This window comes from Setaria viridis, chromosome 1 (genome assembly GCF_005286985.2).
Source record: "Setaria viridis chromosome 1, Setaria_viridis_v4.0, whole genome shotgun sequence".
Lineage (NCBI taxonomy): Eukaryota > Viridiplantae > Streptophyta > Magnoliopsida > Poales > Poaceae > Setaria > Setaria viridis.
The window spans coordinates 41,144,998-41,163,633 of NC_048263.2; the positions used below are offsets into that span (position 1 = coordinate 41,144,998).

Sequence of the window (18,636 nt, forward strand, 5' to 3'; positions counted from 1 at the left end):
GTGTTGCACTCCAATGCCGGCTGCCTCATCCGCAGGGCGTTCCTGGCCGAGCAGCTGTCATCGTTGCCGCCGCGCCCAGTGATCGTCTGCGACGGCCAGCGGCGGATAAAGCGGTCAGATATGGCTCTTCCTTGCCGTCACCGCGCTGCTCTGCTTTCTCCTCTTCTAAAATATGCAATTCACGTGCTGCGTTGCTGCTTCAATTCATTCACGTGCAACAACTAGATATGCAACAGTAGATCAAGCCTGTTTCAGTTTCTGTCATCACAAACCTGATGACCGACAATGTATAAAACAGCAAATATATAGATTGTAGAGTATTACAAAATAAAATGGAGGCATGTCCTCGTATCTGAAGATGAGAAGAAAAGGGGATTCAAGAACATCTGGTTACCAGTTCCAATACAGCATACACTAGAAGCCGTTCAAAATCCCAGAAAATGCTGACATACACCAGCTGAAAAACACATGCTTTTCACTCCGCAAAGGCTGTAAAATATTGGCCTGCTCAAACTCTGTAGAATGAAGACACGGCTCTGCAGTGCACCTTTCAGACTTCATGCCGTCTCACGTCTGCCATCTCGTCTAATCTGCAACGTCTCTTCTTGTCTTCTGTTGTGTCTTATTGTATCACCGATTCATAAAGAGTGGGCAGAGACTAGGCTTCAATGAGGAAACATGCAGCACACACAACGAAGAATGCAAAACCACACAAATGATCACAAAACGCACAAGGCAAACCTCACTTCTCATACGAGATCCAAATTCCACACCGGAAAATCGCAAGGGTTAAATATAACATGCAGTGGCCAAGAAACATATGACATTGTTGCACGACTCCTGCAACAATTTGCTCTCGAGACATTATTCAGCAGGCAACTTTTCTTTGAGGTACTTGAGAATTGCTTTCGTTCCTCGCTCCAACAGAGTTCGCCTTATGCTGCACAAGAAAGCAACATGAGGCTGAGCATTCTGACGTTGATCAATCTATCAGCTATATCTTTCCCTTCAAATTCTTCCATCAAGCGCACATTTTTGTTCCAGGGATTTATCACATAGCACCACCACATCATACGGCTATTATCTGTGTTTCTGTAATTTTTGGTACCACGCTTCTACATGCCAAGTTCCTTTATTCAACATAAGTATATGATCAAATCAGAGATGGAGGTTAAATTCTTACCTTCTTAGCGGATTCCCGTCAAGTTTCAACACTTGAAGGTTAGGCTCAAGCAATCCCTGCAGAGAAAAGCATCCACAAAAGAAGATTCAGTGAGATTGAGGAACGCACAACTCATGAGAGTATTTTTCACTTCATGCCAGTACATGTTAGTTTATCACAATCAATTTGGTTGCAATGATAGGGTTCAAATGTTTTAAGTCGTCCAGAACAACTGCTATAGAACAGTAAATACCAAAACAAGGGGGAGAAAAATACCAGCTCTGCTGGGAGCGCTGTTATATTGTTGTCTGACAGGTCAAGCTCAATCAGAGCAGTGAAATTCTTTATACCCTGTTCAAGTGCAGTTCAGTCAGCATATGCAGAATTGAAAAGGGGCCACTAACAGCTGCTTACAACATTTCCAAATAAACATTTCGAGCTTCAAAACCAGTATCAGGAAATCAAAAGGAATTTTATTAAAACTACCAAAATCCTGCATCCCTTGCCAAGAAATCCTAACAATTACCTCTGGTACAGTTGTGAGGTTATTCTGACTCAGGTCAAGAATCCGGAGCTGTTTTAAGCCCAACAAACCATTAGGAAATTCATGGAGTTTCATTCGTCTGCTCAGAGATAGAGAAAGATAAATAAGCTTTCTTCTTCTAATAGTTGTAGTTTAGAAGGCTGTGCGTATGTTCCAACCTTAGGTAGAGCTCCTGCAGCTGTGGCGACGCAGAAACTGCAGAAGGTTCAGGTAGTGCTGAAGCATTGCCACTTAAATCAAGCACTTCAAGTTTCGACAGAGACAAAAGATCAGTGGATGATATCTACAATAAAAGTAAACACATATAGCGTTAAGAAATGTTTGAAATGATGGATATTACCATATATTTGCACGTAATATTGAAGTATGTTTTTTTAAAGTTAATACTGCTTTCACTTTGTACTATCAACCTGCCTTAGCTCTCTGGAGCATTAAGTGGCTAGAACTATACTATGTGATCCTGCTTATTTTCCATTGCAAAAAGAAATGACAGTTCAGTTACCTCTGCCAAGGAATTATTGTCCAGCTTTAAGGAAGACAGACTGGTAAGGGAGGATATCACTGTGTGCGGCCACCTTTTTATTTTGTTATTTGACAACACTAAGGACTGAAAAAGAGAGGCAAAGGCTAAGAAATTCAGGCTGAGCATGATTAATAATACTACAAGATGACAATATCTCCTTGTTCAGATACACACTTGAAGTGATGAACATAATGACAGCTCGTTTGGCAGATCTTCTATTGAATTTTTAGAAAGATCCAGTTTCACCACATCACTTGTCTCCCACGCCACAGCTGGTACACTGGTCACACCAAGACTGCTCAAGTTCAACTCCTGGTATGATATTATCAGCAGTCATGTGAGAACCAATTCATTTAAGAAGAAAAGAAAAGGGAAAGGAAGATATATCTTGTGATATCACATATATGTTGACAAAATAATTGAAGCACACCTTTGAAGATAAGGACAATCGCCTCGCTGCAGCAATTTGGTCATCTTTTGTTGGAGTGCTTGTGCTTCCAGATCCTGATGCAGGGCAGGAAATATTTCTAAGGATCATTTCAGTGATCGAGAAATGATTCTCAAATCCGAACAATCCAAGGTATTGCATGCTCCAAATAAACAATGGACAACATAAAATGTTGCTATCACAGATGAAATGCACACATGTTGACTAAGCCTTTTCAATTACCTTCCTCATCAGATGAAAGCCGACTCCGCAGAAACTTCAGTAATGTAGTTGTTGGTCCAGAAACCAATGAACTGGGAACATAGTATATTAATTTTGGAAGCTTAACAGGGATTCCTGGCAACCAATTTACGGAACAGTAGGAGAAACAGGGATAATACGTACCTTCTAAGTGTTCTCATAGGATTTCCAGTAAGCAGAAGCCTTCTGAGGGTAGTCATTTTACCTTGAGTAGGGCATGGAGTTCCAGAATTAGGATTTTCAATTAGGCGGTAATATAAATCAGGTCCTTAAAGCATACACTTATAACTCATGCAAGAATTCAGATAAATAATCTGTCCAATACATAAAGAGAGACAGAGAGGAATGCATAACATAAGCACAGATGTGCTTACATTTCTATGCAAACAAACAGAACCATTGCATAGTGATTCTAAACAAAGCAGGCAAACAGCAGCAATGGTGTTATGGAAAGCAACGTTGCACAGAATAGAACAAACCTAGTTCAGCTGGTAGACCAGATAATGAGTTATTCGATAGATCAAGGAAAGATAGTTTGAGGTTGCATGCTCCAACAGGGTACTCCTTTAGCTGGTAAAAGTAGCATATCCATCAGATAAAGGAAAAGGAAAAATGAACTGCTAATTGTTTCTGTTTATTGAAAGGCACATATGCTACTATGCTAGTAGGGTTTGTTGCAGGATACTCCTTGGCACAAATAAAATGTAGCATACCCTTACTTGGGCTAAAAGGCTTTGTAGTTGTTGCTGTACATATGACACTATGAAAAAAAAACTAATCGTTTCTCATAGTCCAAAGTTGTAACAGATAATTTTGTTGTGAAAGCCATCATAAAGTGACAGGTGGGAATAAAATTCCATTTGAACACGTAAGTAACCTAACTAACAAGATCTCAAGAGCATTGAATTCCGGGAGTTGTTGAAATTCATGTTCTGACCCGGATTCAAAGCATGGCACCTTCTTAGAATAAAGCCCCGGGGGAGTCTCCCCCCGTGGTTGAGTTTTTTTTTAAACGATGTGGGTTCAATGTCTACAAGTGTACCAGGGGAACAAAGAGAAGATCAAATTGACATATAACAGATGGATCGAACCTGATTAGAATGGAGATCAAGTATTCCTAATTTTGATAGTGTGCCAATATCAGCTGGTATTGAAGACAACAAGTTATTTCTGGAACACAAAACAGAGAAGGTGAATTTACATCACAGAAAGTTAAATGCAAAGCAAAAAAGGTAAATATCTCATGAGCAGAGAACCAACCCCATATAGAGCTCAGCTAAAGAAGAGCAACCCTTTATGGAAGGAGGAATTGATGTTATTTCTGACATAGAAAAGGTAGGAAGCCATCACTCTAGTGACGATTAAAACTTCAGAACATGCACATGTGACAACATGGTAGATAACTCACTATTCTGATGCATGTCCAGGCGAATAAGTTTTGAAAGTGCTCCAATACTATCCGGGGTGGTTGTAAGTAGATTTTTTGCTATAAGGATCTGAATGTTAGTTTAGTGCAAACTTGATTGAACCACATAATTTCAACAGATCTTTTTGTATTTCTGCCTACCAAGATTTAGCTCTGTGAGCATTGTCCATGACGCAAACATGTTTTCAGAAACCGTCACAAGCTTGTTACCCTGATAATTTGCAGCAGTTTAGTTTTAACACGCAATTGAATACGAAAGGAATAGTTTTGACATTCTGTGAGTAGTTTTTACCTCTAGATCCAATTTACTTAACTTGGAACAGCCAAGTATGTCTGGTATTCTTGATATGTTGTTGTTCGATGCCTGCACACAATGTATACATTATTTTGTGCATGTGTAGACTAGAGAGTGAACAAGGAAGTGATAAACTGGCAACTGATCAGGTGCAGGACCAATAAACCAGATGAGCCTATGTCGATTGTCGAAAAAAAGAATACATCCACTGGAACTTACCTTGAGTTCCAACAAGTCCGGACATTTGGCAAGGCTAGATGGAAGCTCAGTAAGGCAATTGTTTGAGAAATCAACCCTGGCAAAGCATGGCATATAATAAGTGAATATTAAGTATCACGCATTGCTTCTACTTTTTACATGATATGCTAATCAACATCAGCTATGCACTTTGTGAACACAAAAAAGGTGGAGCGCAGGAGCGGTAGGAAAAAAAAGAGAGTTCACTTTCAAAAGCATCAACTGTTACTACGAGCGAGTTAACATTTCATGAGTTATAGTGCTAATATGAAACAAATTGCCCAAGCATTCTGACTTGATCATCATCACAAGCAAGGGAATGACAACAAAGCATCTTTTGCAGTGAGAGATCTAACAGTTGCATAAACTGATAATCCTATTACTGGCCTATTGGTTAGTAGCCTAGGTAGCACCGTTCTGTGCATATCTTGACAAAGATAAGATCTGTTGTCATTTTCAGGTAACTGTGATTCCAACAAAAGGGATGAGATATAAACTCCGCAAAAAAACATGAAAACTGTAGGATATTTAAATTGCAACAACACAGAACAAAATTAGACTAAATTAATTGGAGTAAACAAAAAAGTACATAATTGTCATAATCATAACTGAAGTAAACATAAAGGTACATAATGAGCTTACTTGACTAGAGCAGTAGCCAGACCAATCTCTTCGGGCAGAGTGTTTATTTGATTAAAAGATACATCCAGCGATTTTAGCAATGGAAGGCTGCATGAAAGAAGATTACCAAAAAAAAAAGCATCATTAATGGTCCATATATAAAAATGAAATTAGTCAATAAGGACAGTGTGCATACTCTCCGATAGCTGCTGGAAGGGAAGATATCTTGTTGTGGCTTATATTTAGCACAACAAGTGAAGACAAATTTCTAAGGTCTTCTCTTAACACCTCAAGATTATTGTGAGCCAGTATGAGCTTCTGGAGGTCCACTCCCTGAAAAACCAGCGCATGATCTGGTTACCTATATTGCTTGTAGCCCGGAGTAGCACCACACAGTGATCGTGCACTGAGCATATTATATTACCTCCCACCATTTCTCATCCTGGCTGCCTGTGTCCAAGTTGTTGTACACTTCCTTGGGTATCTCCCTGAAGGGTGAGGTGGAAAAGTAGTGTGAGCAGCAGGGTAGCCATAACAGCAGCAAAGGATGTAACGTGTATCCTTTAGGTAGGAAACGAGAAGAATTTTGATCTAGGAGCAAGCCAGGCAGAACAGTTTGACACGTTCAAGGAAGAGATGCCATTTTATCTTTACGTGAGAGTGCTAAGTACGATTAAAGAGAATATACTACTATAGTGTTAAACGCATTGGCGCATTGGTAGCATCATTGTTAATTCACTCGAACTGAGCAGAGGCCAGCAACACCAGTTCCAGCGGGTTGCCTATACACAAATCCAAAATGCCCGTATGCGATCCCCCGGAAGGAGATAATCGGTCAAAGCGCGAGCTCGATAGCCGGTGGGATTGGATGGGATCCAGCTGAAACGGATCGGAATCTGAAGGATGGAGGAGCTGAGAGAGGTGCGAGATGAGATTTTGACCTGAGGGAGCGATTGGAGAGGTTGAGGGAGCCGGACTCCCTGGCGGACTTGAGGATCCGGTCCATGGAGCCCCCGGTGCCTTGCGGAAGAAGCTTCCAGATGGTTCTCGAAGGTTGGCTCAGATCGCCATTGAGATTTGATTTGGGGTGCTCTGCTCTGCTACGTGGGGAGTTTGGAAGGCGGGCAGGGACCCTTCTCCTCCCGATCCCAACAGTTTTAGGGATATCTAATTAATTATTTGCCAGGTAAGGGATGGTCACTCCTTCGAAAATCACTTTTACAATTCCATCTAATTTTTGCCACCGAAGAGAAGTTTTAGTTACACAATCGTCATTTTGACCTCCGTGACACGCCACGTCACGGTTCCACGCTGGACGCCACTCGCAAAAAGACCCCGGTGCCCCTAGCCTTATCCTCTAGTACCTACGCGCCGCGTCCCTGTCCAGACCCGAGCCTCAGCCTTTCTTGCGCCGCCGCTACCGCTGCTGTTCTCGTGCCTCTCGTTCCCCGCCGACGCCAGCGCCCCCCATCCACCCGACCTCGCGGCCCCTCCTCACTCTTACCTGCTTCGACCCACCGCCACTGCTCAGCCTCAAGGTCTCCGACTCCAGCGACTCCCCCGCCGACGCCCCCACGCGCACGCGCGTCACCACAGCCACCACGCCCACCACACCCCCGTGTCGCCGCTGCTCCTGGGGCCGCGGGCCCTGATTGGCTCGCTCGCACTAGTGTGGCGTTCGGTGTGTTTGGCAGCGCGGCGATAGACCAGGCGGGGCGATGCAAGAGCAGCCTGTGGCCGCAAGGGTCCGACAAGTCCTCGTCGCGGCCGGGATCGGGGGCGCTGGAGAAGGTGGTCGTGAAGATCGACGGGAATGGAAATGGGCAGGCCCCGTTCTCCTTCCACGGCACAGATAGCAGCGGCGTGGGTGGCCGGGGAAGGGTGGGGAATGCGACCCCCAGTCCCAACTCCACGACGAGCAGGCTAAGGTCGAGCGAGGCTAGCTCGCCACGGTCCCTGGTAGAGGTGTGGCGGGAGGGGAGCTACGAGTTCTGGAACAACGATGGTGCTGGTGGTGCCGATGGGCAGCCCACCGCTATCGAGGCGTTCAGCTTCAAGAACCGCCCGCTGCAGTCACCGTCGGATGCGTCGTCCCCTTTGCTGTCTCCGCAGCAGCAACAGCAGCAGGCGAGCGCCGTGACGGAAGGTGGCGGCGTGGACCCGCCCACACGGCTCATCGGGAACTTCCTCCAGAAGCAGTCGGCGTCCGGCGCCGAGAAGTCGCTCGACCTCGACCTGGAGATGGAGGAGCTCGGGAGGACGGCGTAGCTGCGCGAGCAGCCATCCTTCTCCAGCTCGCTAGAACGCTTGAAGTCATCGGGGATGACATGACTTGCCCATGGGACTAGACTTTTTGCCGAACATTAGCCCTGTGAAGAGCTTTGCCCCGTGGAGCAGAGGGCAGCGGTGCTGGGAGCAAAGGACGACGGGGAGCAGAGGGCCCAATGCGGTCGCAACAGCTGGAGGTGGAAGAAGGGTGGGTCCCACCAGTCATAGAGATGGGAGGGAGGAAGAGAGCAAACACGCAGGCTTAGAGGAAGAGATGCAGGGGCGGAAGGGTCATTTTATATAGTGAATCCATGCTGGCACGATGAGGTGGCTCGACACATCAACAAAAATAGCAAATATGTTGCTAAAACTTCTCTCCGGTGGCAAAAATGTAGATGGAATTCTAAAAGTAGATTTTGAAGGAACGCCATTTCTTACGGTGGCTAATAATTAGATATCCTACAGTTTTAAGTCACGTCACCAATTTTGAGAGGAGAAGTTTCATTCCCATGACGCTCATCAGGCACGGTTACCTAGTTCCCAATCTTAATAACTGTGCACCGAGACTGCCCTATTCCTGTTTCACCATCCAAATACTCCCATTTATTAATTTATGCTTGCTTAATTCCAGCCTGTAACAGCCGCTTTTTTTTTTCCCGAGGGAACAGCCGCTGCTTTTGCTTTCCTTGCACACACACACTGTTGGAGAAGACGAAGAACTGTACTGGGCTGGGCCGCTAGACTCGTTTTGGTTCGATAAGTTCCGAGTTGCGACACGGCCCAAGGCATCAATCCCTTCCTCCCTTTTTCATCATCAGCCCTCTAGTGCTACTGCTAGGATCAATGTGTTGCTGCTCAAGACAAACAGAGGTTTCGTTTCGCTCCTACGATCAATGTTCGGCGTGGATAAAAACAAAAGAAATAAGGAAATATTCTCCCACTGATGTATCGTATCAACTGCAAAATATGATCCATCCAATAAAAATCCCAGAATTTATATATTTATAAAGAGAGAATTATACACGGACAGAGGCAACTAGCTAGGGATTAGATTATACAACAACTAGCTTGAAAGGTTGCAGGAAGCTGGGATGTGCCCGCGCAGGTGAACAATCCTGCTGCCAGTGCGAGGGACGCGTCTGCATCCGTCCATGGGGCAGGAGGTGGGGGCCGCGGCCTCCACAGCTTGCTCAGGAACGCGTCGCTGTCCCGGAGCTCCCTCCAGCGTCGCCTCATGGCGCGCGACGTGCGCCCGTGGACGGCCCGGCTGATGTCCCTCCATCGGCCGGCGTGGCGGACGTAGAGGCGCGCGAGGTCGTCGTCGTCGCGGGCGGTGAATGGCCGGTGGTAGACGTCGCGGGCGAGGTGGTGGCGCCACCGGTCGCGGCACTGCCTGGACGACCGCCCCGTCAGCAGGGACGCGGCCACGCGGCGCCAGTGGCGGCAGCCGTGCTCCCTGGCGAGGCGCTCCAGGCGCGCGTCCTCCTCGGCCGTCCACGCCGGCGGCGGCCTGATGCGGAGGACCGGCGCCGCTGCCGAGGGCGCCAAGCCGGCGGCGGCGGAGGCGGAGGCCATCGCTGGTCGACGTCCGCTGGCCTGTCGCCCTGCAACCGCAACAACTCGCAATCAATTATGTGCCGGCTGTTGCGGGGAGGGCAGGGGCCCGGCAAGCAATATAAAGGAGAGCCCGCGGCTGCGCATCCATGGACGGACTCGGACTCGGACTCGGTGCTCCTCCAGCGATTCCGATCCACACGGCTCCCTCGGATTATGCATTGGGGCCCGATTCCAGCCGCGATCGGAATGTTGGAATCTGGCAGATTTCTTTGGTGGTGATTCTGATTTTTTTGCGGTGCTCGGAGGAGGCTTCCCGCCGGCGGCGCGGCCATCTCCTCGGCGCGCGGCTGATACGGAGGCGATCAAGAGAGGTGGAGGGCGGACTGGGTGAATCGCGGCCGCAGGTGCAGGATCCAACAGACGAGAGCCACCCAAGGGGTGGACGGTAGATGATCTACCGTTCGCCCTGTCCGTCGCCATGCGCGCTTCAAGCCGCCGCTGCCCGGAGCCTGGGCGCCGCAGCATCTCGGCTGGCTGCTGCGTGGACCGGGAAATGCGGCCGCCCGCGGCTGAGGCCCTCCGGGACGGCGTGGCGTCGGACGGCTGTCCGATCTCCTGGGTGGCGACCAGGCCAGGAGAAGTCACCGGCATTGAAGAGTTCGGGCACAACAGTGCTGCTCGCTTCCCTTAAAACAGGACACAGCTCGCTGGCGCAAGCGATGGCTGCCGCCGACCGATTGATGGCGAGATCACCGTGAGAGTCCGCCGCCATGTTCCAGCGCGAACGTGCTCACCTTGGAGTGCGCGGCCATCTCTTGGCTCTTCTGTGATGGCGCTCACGGCTGATACGGATGCATGGTGTCCCCGATTTCCCGGCCAGCTTCGTCGTCGTGCGAGGAACAAGCGCCTCTGCTGGGCGTGCACGCCACATCTCTGCAGACTGCCGCATGGAATGCACAGAGTCCAGTGCGGTGGCGTATGTGACTGGAGGCGGAGGAGGCGCGGCGCACACGGTTTTGGGCTTTTGGCAAGGACAGGAAGAAATCCACGGGTCGGGGACGAGCGGCGCGCACGTGCGCGACCACGCAGCGGGGCCGGGGCCACTGCAGTCGCCGCCCGCGAGGAAAAGGAAACCAGTGAACCCGACGCGGGCAGAAAGCGACACGCCTGTCTCGCTCCCCCCACCTCCCGCGCGGAAGATCCCCGTCGCCACCCGCCTCCCCCACCATGGCGCCGTCGCGCCCGCTCATGCGCGGGATCCGCCCGCCGCGCGTCTTCCCCACCCGCGCCGGCCGCGCCTCCCCGTACGCCCTCGCGCTCACCGCCCTGCTCCTCGTCTCCGCCTTCCTCCTCGCGCTCATCGCCTTCGGGGTCTTCTCGCTCCCCGTGTCAGCGCCCAACGCAGCCACCACGAACGCCGCCGGCGCCGGGGGAGGGGAGACCGAGTCCGCCGACGCCCGGCCCGCGCGCCCGCGCCCCCGCCGCGACCTGGGGTGAGTATTCGCTGCTATTCACCAATCACCATGGGGAGGGGTTTCGTTTCGCATTCCCCACCTGGCGTTCCTTTGGGTCGCTAGATTTGGCTCGATCCGGTGCTGATCCTGCTCATCGTTCCTGTTGTTGCGAGCACAGGGAGGGGCTGGGAGAGCGGGGTGCGCAGTGGACGGAGGTGATCTCGTGGGAGCCCAGGGCATTCGTGTACCACAACTTCCTGGTAACAAATGCCGCGATTGCTCTTATGTTTCAGTTCAACAGTCTCTGATTCTCACGATCCAGATGGATTATCATCATGCCATGTGAAGTATACAAAGTCTTTTTTCTGAACTGATAGCGCTGGGTGGTAGTGCTGCTAAAGTTGGATCTGGAAATAACAATGCTTACCTAGTCACCTTATGACTGACGAATGGGTTTGAGGATGAATTTGACACCCGTACTGCATTGAGTTCAATCGCATATCAATGAAACAGAAAGGCTAGAGTTCTGGTATTAGGCCTTCATTTCTGCTAGCACACCTCTATTTTGTGGTGTGGGTTATTAGCTGACACATGGGAGAACTTGCATGTAAATTATGCAAACTAGTACTTAAAATGCAGGGGAAGGCTTGTCTGATCCCATGCGTGGATTTAGGCAGGGAGCAAGTTGCTTCGGATGGAAGAACTCATGTATCATCTCATCTGTGTTGATATATTCTTTTGCTTGTTGTTGTACATCAGCACTATTGAAATGCAAGTACATTTGACTTAGGGATTCTAATTGATACCTTCTTTTAGGTTGACCTTGCTGGTTGTGCAATTCTATATTTTATCGTCTACTAAGGGAAAACATCTCAGTTGTTCTCTCTATTAAATTGTCCATATTTATGCATATCGTGCAATTTGTAGCTAGTGTTTATTAAGTATTAACTGCTTTTTTGCCCATCTTTTTTTTGGTAACTTGTCAGTTCATCACCCAATGTTGATGATTATTTGACTATGAGGATTTCTGATAGTTTGTTCTGTTCATTAGTCTAAGGAAGAGTGCGAGTACCTAATTGGATTAGCCAAGCCTCACATGGTAAAATCAACGGTTGTTGATAGCACCACTGGCAAAAGCAAGGACAGCAGGGTTCGTACAAGTTCAGGCATGTTTCTTCAAAGAGGAAGAGACAAGGTTATTCGAACAATTGAGAAGAGGATAGCAGATTTCACCTTCATACCTGTAGGTATGTGATTTTTTTGGTATTTACTGTATTGCTATATTCTTCAGGAACGAACTTCGTGCTTAGTGTGATCTTAAAAATGATGAAGTAAACTGTTGTGTACATAGAACTGTCACCCATATGGCACACCATCGTGCCTGTTAGTGTGTGATTTTCAAATATACTATATGGCTATATTCTTCACGAACAAGCTCCGTGCTTATTGCAATCTTAAAAATGACAGAAAAACTGTGGTGTCCGTGTCCATAGAACTGTCACCCAGAAATCACATAGCATAGTCTGATTGTTATATGTGTCTCCTTAGTTGTTAGTTAGGAATGACACTACGCATATAACAGAGTTTTATCAGCATGTTGGTATTACCGGTTGGATGAGGAGATGCAGTGTAATGATGTATCTCCCAACTTGTTTATTTTTTATCATCTGAACTGAGGCACTATGCTGTCGAATCATATTAATTCATGCTGGATTGCAGAACACGGTGAGGGACTCCAAGTGCTGCATTATGAAGTTGGGCAGAAGTATGAGCCTCACTTTGATTATTTTCTTGATGAGTTCAACACCAAGAATGGTGGTCAGAGGATGGCTACTCTTCTGATGTATCTGTAAGTATATACATGTACATTTGTTATGTTCTTGTGATGCTAATTAAACGTAATGTATCCTTATAAAATATTTTCAATGGGTACAGATCAGATGTTGAAGAAGGGGGTGAGACTATTTTCCCCGATGCAAATGTGAACAGCAGTTCTTTACCATGGTACAACGAGCTTTCAGAATGTGCCAGAAGAGGTCTTTCCGTCAAACCAAAGATGGGAGATGCACTTCTTTTCTATAGCATGAAACCAGATGCCACTCTGGATCCATTAAGTTTACATGGTTAGTCTGATACTTGGAAACATTTGAAGGATGTTAGACCCTTCATTTATGCGCTTTTGTAGTCCTTTTCTTTTTGGAAGTTTATTTTCGTAATCTTTAACTGATGCTGCCCTTGAAGTTGTTTGTATAAATTATAAAGTTTTATTTATATCATGGTGGTCTTGCAGGGGGTTGTCCTGTGATTAATGGAAATAAATGGTCGTCAACCAAGTGGATGCATGTCCATGAGTACAAAGCTTGAGCCTTCTAAAGTCAGCTTACCATAGGTACGTGATCTTACTGTGGGTTTTTGTAAGCCTTGTGTTGTTTTGTGAGCAAGCATTTAAATTTGGTCCAAATGTTGCCTTGAGCTTTGAATTGCTCCTACTATCCCTGTACTTATAGATAGATCTATATAGACCTGAGTTTGTCCGCTGCTTGATTTGTTTTACAGGATATTGATCACGTGAAGGTTTTGCTCAAAAAATGTTTAAACTGATCTGCTGCTGCTACTTTCTCCTGCAGATGGATCTCTATGTCCATGCGACTTGTGGTTCTTTCGGGATGGCCACTCACTCATGTATGCTTATAGATCCACTCGAGTTGCATTCTTTACTCCTCGACGGAGATGATGGGGGCAAATAAGCAAGGGGCCTTGCTTGTCCTTGCAGTATTTTTGGGAATGATCCTTGCTGACTTGGCTTTCCTTTTTGGTTTCTTCTCTTGGAGTACCCCAACTATAGAGGAATGATGATGTAGGGTTGGGGTTATAGAATTTGGAATTTTTGTTTTTGTGTGTTACCGGTGATGTTAGTACGAGAATGCTGTATTATTATGGGTATAATCTGTGTTACTAATGAATAAAGAGGCCTGGAGCTGTACTGTATTGAACTCAAAACATTTCTGTCGGTGGTGGGTGCTGGAATTGACCTGCAGGTGCTGTGCTGATCCTATGCATCTGCTGCAGCATTTGACGGTTGCGAGCTGGCAAACTAGGGTCTTCGGTGCCATGTTAAAATGAAACTGACTGTGGAGTTAAACATGAGTGGTAGTTCGGAGCATGGAAAAAAAGAGAGAAAGAAAGCCGAGTGACAGCACAACCTGAGCCGACAGCGATATGCGCTTAAGATTCCTAGTCCGAAGCCCAGTAAGCGACTCCGACCCGAGCAACAACCAGAACAGCAGGAAGGAGGAGTGGAGTTGCCATCAGCGATGACTCTGGCTGGAGCGCCAATCACGGCCTCACACGACGACACAAATCACATGAGACTACCATAGTATGCGAGAGAGAGGGGAAGAAGGGAAGAAATGGTCGCAGGTGGGGGAGTCAACAGGGCCAGGCGTCGGCGCGCCAGTGCTTTGCTTGCCGCGCCCACCAACTCACGCCTCCCTCTCCTCTCCTCTCCTCTCCTCTCCCGTCCCCTGCAATTTCTTACTCCTTTCCCCCTCCCCTCATCGCCATCTCTGATCTGCTTCGAGGAGGAGGCCTTGCTCTGACTCCTCCGACCACTGCCGCAGCGACTCCTGCCTGCGGCTAAGCCTCCCAGATCCAACCCACTGCGCCCGACGCGCAAACCTACCTCCCCGCCCGCAGATCTGCCGCCCGCCATGGACTCCGGCGCCGGGGGCGGCGGGGTCACGGCCATCCGCGTGCCCTACCGCCACCTCCGCGACGCCGAGATGGAGCTCGTCAGCCTCAACGGAACCCCGCGTGCCGGGGACGCACCGCCCAAGGACCCGGAACACCGGAACGGCGACGCGGCACGCCACGAGGGGAGCCGCGGCAGCTCCAGGACCAAGCTCGTGCTCGCCTGCATGGTCGCCGCCGGCGTGCAGTTCGGCTGGGCGCTGCAGCTCTCCCTCCTCACCCCCTACATCCAGGTAAACCACCCCCTCTTCCGCTTCGCTCCTTGCTCCATCGCTCTAGATCCCTCTCTCTCTCTCTCTGGCTTACCATTTGGAGTTGGAGAGCATTTTCGAGTTGTGAATTGTGATCCCCCTCTCGTAGGCTGGTGGGTTGTTCGGGCTTTGCATTTCATAGGATACAAATAGCAGCGCCGCCGATGGCTTGGCTTGTACCCCTTTCTGTTTTCGATGACGCATTTCTGTTCGTACCAGTCACGGATTGGAGCTACTCGTTCTACGTACTCTTGTCTATAAATGTTCGACAAATGCAGTTACTTTCGGATACTTCCGTCTGTTGCCAGTAGTAGTAGCAGATTGAATTCTCTAGCCCTGGATGACCATCTGGCTTGGAGCTTCATCACTAAGCTAATATCAGATCACGGCCACTGCCACATCTCTAGAACCCAGACTAGTAGCAGACGAAAAAGCTACCTGGTTTTAATACCAGCATCACATTGGTAATATTGATGTCACATAAAAATGCTGGAGTAGTTATTAAAGCTGTGACAACCACCTGGGTCGTGGCCTGTTTATGTTTTTCTGACCCCACATCTAATTTTGGCTGTGTACTCACATGCTGCTCATTTCTCATTTTTGTGCAGACCCTAGGAATAGATCATGCCATGGCGTCATTTATTTGGCTCTGTGGACCTATAACCGGTTTTGTGGTAAGTCACCTTAGAGAGAATACTGTCCTTTTTTGTTCTGAGTCAGGATACTAAGCTTTACCTTATATCTCCGAATGATGATGAGGTGCCTTTCCAGGTTCAACCATGTGTCGGTGTGTGGAGTGACAAATGCCGTTCAAAGTATGGGAGGAGACGACCATTTATATTGGCTGGATGCCTAATGATATGTGCTGCTGTGAGTTAGATGAAGTTTCATAGGTCATTATATCGCCCATACTCCTCATGCTCTAATACATAGACTTCATACATAGGTAACTTTAGTCGGATTTTCTGCAGACCTTGGTTACATCTTAGGAGATACCACTGAGCACTGCAGGTAATAATCAAGATTCTTCCTTTTTGCTATTTTATTTACATCAAGGTTGTTGTCACTGAAATGCTGACAATTATGCTGTTCAGTACATATAAAGGTTCAAGGTTTCGAGCTGCTATTGTTTTCATACTTGGATTCTGGATGTTGGACCTTGCAAATAATACGGTGCAGGTAAGCTTATTCCAATTTTGCATGTGAACTGATGACATGTCTCCACCATATCTTTTTCAACTTTGGTGCTGAAGTTTTATTGTAACATTGCATTACTTTTTAATGGACGTTCTCCTAACATTTTGTTCCTCTCTGATATGTTTAGGGCCCCGCTCGTGCCCTCCTAGCTGATCTTTCAGGTGGTTTCTACCTTAAATTTAAAATGTTTGTTAATGCTAGATTCACCCTTAGTTGTCAATTATTGAATGATCCTTTCTCTTCTGCAGGTCCTGATCAGTGTAATTCTGCAAATGCAATATTCTGTTCATGGATGGCTGTTGGAAATATTCTTGGCTTTTCAGCTGGTGCGAGTGGGAATTGGCACAGGTATGTCTTTTATGTGTGCTCTTCTGTGCTTGCTTAAACATGATTATGGTTCAGCAGTTGGTATTTGGTCCTCTTAATCAGCGCTTCTTGCTCCATCAAGTTTACATTGATTTTTCCCCAAATTCTCCCTAGTCAACAAAAGCTACTGTTCTGTATGAATATTGAATTTGCCTGCTTTTGTTATTTTTGCAGATGGTTTCCTTTTCTAACAACAAGAGCCTGCTGCGAAGCTTGTGGTAATTTGAAAGCGGCTTTCTTAATTGCAGTTGTAAGTTTTCAGTAATTCTGTAACTGTGCTACTGCCCCTTGGAGTTTGGAGCTAGGATTTTTTATGCATTGTAGAGCTAGCAGAATCCTTCTTAGGTGTTGCCTTTGATCCTTTTGAGGACTGTTTACTCTGTATGCAAAAGCTGAGCAAGCTATATTTTCCAGGTATTTCTTTTGTTCTGCATGTCTGTTACCCTGTACTTCGCTGAAGAGATCCCACTAGAACCAAAGGATGCACAAGGACTATCTGATTCTGCTCCTCTACTGAATGGGTCTAGAGATGATGGCCATACATTGAATGAACAAAATAATGAAAGACTTCCTAACGGCCATGTGGATAGAAACAATGTCTCAGCCAACTCCAACACCGAGGAATTTACGGATGTGAATTCCAACTTGAACAGGGACAATGGAGAAGTTTTCAATGATGGACCAGGAGCAGTTTTGGTCAACATTTTGACCAGCATGAGGCATCTACCTCCAGGAATGCATTCAGTGCTTGTAGTTATGGCTTTAACATGGGTATGCTGTCCAATTATACATAGATTCATACCGACCACCTGCTGAGGTCTCTTTTCTATCTTCAAGATTGATGATGTTACCCTTGCTTTATTTGCCTTGCAGTTGTCATGGTTTCCCTTTTTCCTTTTTGACACCGACTGGATGGGGCGTGAAGTTTACCATGGGGATCCAAATGGAGACTTGAGTGAGAGGAAAGCTTATGAAAATGGTGTCCGAGAAGGTGCATTTGGTTTGCTATTGAATTCTGTAAGAACTCGTGATCAATTTTGTTTACTATAAATTGTATGTTTATATACATTGCTAGCGATTCTTGGTGTTTGTATGCCTCGAGTTCATAGCTGTAATATTTGCTTCAATTGTATAGGTTGTCCTTGGTATTGGTTCCTTCCTTGTTGATCCATTATGTCGGATGTTTGGTGCAAGATTGGTTTGGGCAATCAGCAACTTCACAGTGTTCATCTGCATGATGGCTACGACGATACTAAGTTGGATCTCTTCTGATCTATACTCGAGTAAACTGCATCACATCATTGGAGCAAATAAAACAGTCAAGATTGCTGCATTGGTTGTTTTCTCTATTCTTGGATTACCACTCTCCGTGAGTACCAGAACCGGACTTTAGCATATTTTTCTGCCTTAATTGTGTCGGAAGCTGTCTTATACTTTGCTCTTAAGCATTACAGATCACTTACAGTGTTCCATTTTCTGTAACCGCCGAGCTGACTGCCGGGACAGGAGGTGGACAAGGTTTGTGTTGTAGATTTTATGTATTATAATTTATAAATATATGCTTGCGTCATTGTGTGATTCTAGGTGACTGACAAGGTTTGTGCCATCTCCAGGTTTGGCTACAGGAGTCCTAAATCTTGCTATTGTCGTTCCCCAGGTTAGACATTCTGTCTGAACGTTCTCTTTCAGGATGCATTGTTACTGAAGATATCCCAACACCAATGATCTCATTCTGTTTGCAGATAGTAGTGTCACTCGGAGCAGGTCCATGGGATGCTCTCTATGGGGGAGGAAACATCCCTGCATTCGCCTTGGCTTCGATCTTCTCCCTGGCAGCTGGTGTGCTCGCAGTTCTCAAGCTACCGAAGCTGTCAAACTCGTATCAGTCTGCCGGTTTCCATGGATTTGGTTGATGCCCTCAAAGCTTTCTGCCGTGTAACATTCAGATACGGACCAACACTGAGCCCGGTTTTGCCATTCGTTTTACAGTGAAATGATTCTTTTTCCTGCTACCACTACAGAATAATATTCAAAGTAGACACTAGGATAGAGAGGCTAGTTAGGTTCATGTGCATACGAAGCCAATGCAAAGGTGTATCTACTTTTTTGACAGTGTATGTAAGAGCTGCCCGCACATATGGCGGATAATTTTACAAGTGATGTAACACGTTCTGGCCCTAACCTGTGCTCGTTTGTAGCTGTACAACAAGCATGTTCCCTTATTTTGTAAAGGAAAGCTGTATGCCAAGCAGAATAGCAGATGTTCTTTGCGCCTTTTCCCAGTTCATTCGGAGGAC

The 18,636-nt window shown here is 46.9% G+C and overlaps 3 protein-coding genes across 4 annotated transcripts; 2 read left to right on the forward strand and 1 right to left on the reverse strand.

Moving 5' to 3' along the window:
- Nucleotides 1-288: 288 nt before the first annotated feature.
- Nucleotides 289-6,651, reverse strand: LOC117841643 (plant intracellular Ras-group-related LRR protein 6). Its single transcript, XM_034722093.2, has 21 exons — nucleotides 6,438-6,651; nucleotides 5,921-5,984; nucleotides 5,693-5,829; nucleotides 5,518-5,604; nucleotides 4,858-4,933; nucleotides 4,636-4,707; nucleotides 4,485-4,554; nucleotides 4,326-4,403; nucleotides 4,178-4,238; nucleotides 4,009-4,087; nucleotides 3,397-3,487; nucleotides 3,062-3,122; nucleotides 2,900-2,970; nucleotides 2,660-2,733; nucleotides 2,404-2,541; nucleotides 2,209-2,313; nucleotides 1,865-1,989; nucleotides 1,689-1,785; nucleotides 1,439-1,513; nucleotides 1,184-1,239; nucleotides 289-940 (listed from the first exon to the last, which is right to left on the reverse strand). Exons 1-21 carry the CDS (start codon nucleotides 6,500-6,502, stop codon nucleotides 865-867), a joined length of 1,758 nt encoding a protein of 585 aa, XP_034577984.1. The 5' UTR covers nucleotides 6,503-6,651; the 3' UTR covers nucleotides 289-864.
- A 3,829-nt stretch (nucleotides 6,652-10,480) lies between these two features.
- On the forward strand, nucleotides 10,481-13,775 carry LOC117841654 (probable prolyl 4-hydroxylase 3). The gene is made up of 7 exons (XM_034722103.2): nucleotides 10,481-10,814; nucleotides 10,954-11,035; nucleotides 11,827-12,022; nucleotides 12,495-12,624; nucleotides 12,711-12,898; nucleotides 13,066-13,164; nucleotides 13,403-13,775. Exons 1-6 carry the CDS (start codon nucleotides 10,549-10,551, stop codon nucleotides 13,137-13,139), a joined length of 936 nt encoding a protein of 311 aa, XP_034577994.1. The 5' UTR covers nucleotides 10,481-10,548; the 3' UTR covers nucleotides 13,140-13,164; nucleotides 13,403-13,775.
- Nucleotides 13,776-14,111: 336 nt separating this feature from the next.
- Nucleotides 14,112-18,626, forward strand: LOC117841651 (sucrose transport protein SUT4). Of its 2 annotated transcripts, none has more exons than XM_034722101.2 (14): nucleotides 14,112-14,758; nucleotides 15,385-15,450; nucleotides 15,548-15,646; nucleotides 15,723-15,787; nucleotides 15,871-15,955; nucleotides 16,101-16,134; nucleotides 16,222-16,321; nucleotides 16,514-16,589; nucleotides 16,754-17,110; nucleotides 17,213-17,356; nucleotides 17,475-17,708; nucleotides 17,794-17,857; nucleotides 17,953-17,996; nucleotides 18,082-18,626. In XM_034722101.2, exons 1-14 carry the CDS (start codon nucleotides 14,486-14,488, stop codon nucleotides 18,250-18,252), a joined length of 1,812 nt encoding a protein of 603 aa, XP_034577992.1. In that variant the 5' UTR covers nucleotides 14,112-14,485; the 3' UTR covers nucleotides 18,253-18,626. The 2 variants fall into 2 exon arrangements, with proteins under 2 accessions (XP_034577992.1, XP_072146688.1); XM_072290587.1 differs by having other exon boundaries at nucleotides 14,686-14,758; nucleotides 15,748-15,787.
- The last annotated feature ends 10 nt before the right edge of the window (nucleotides 18,627-18,636 follow it).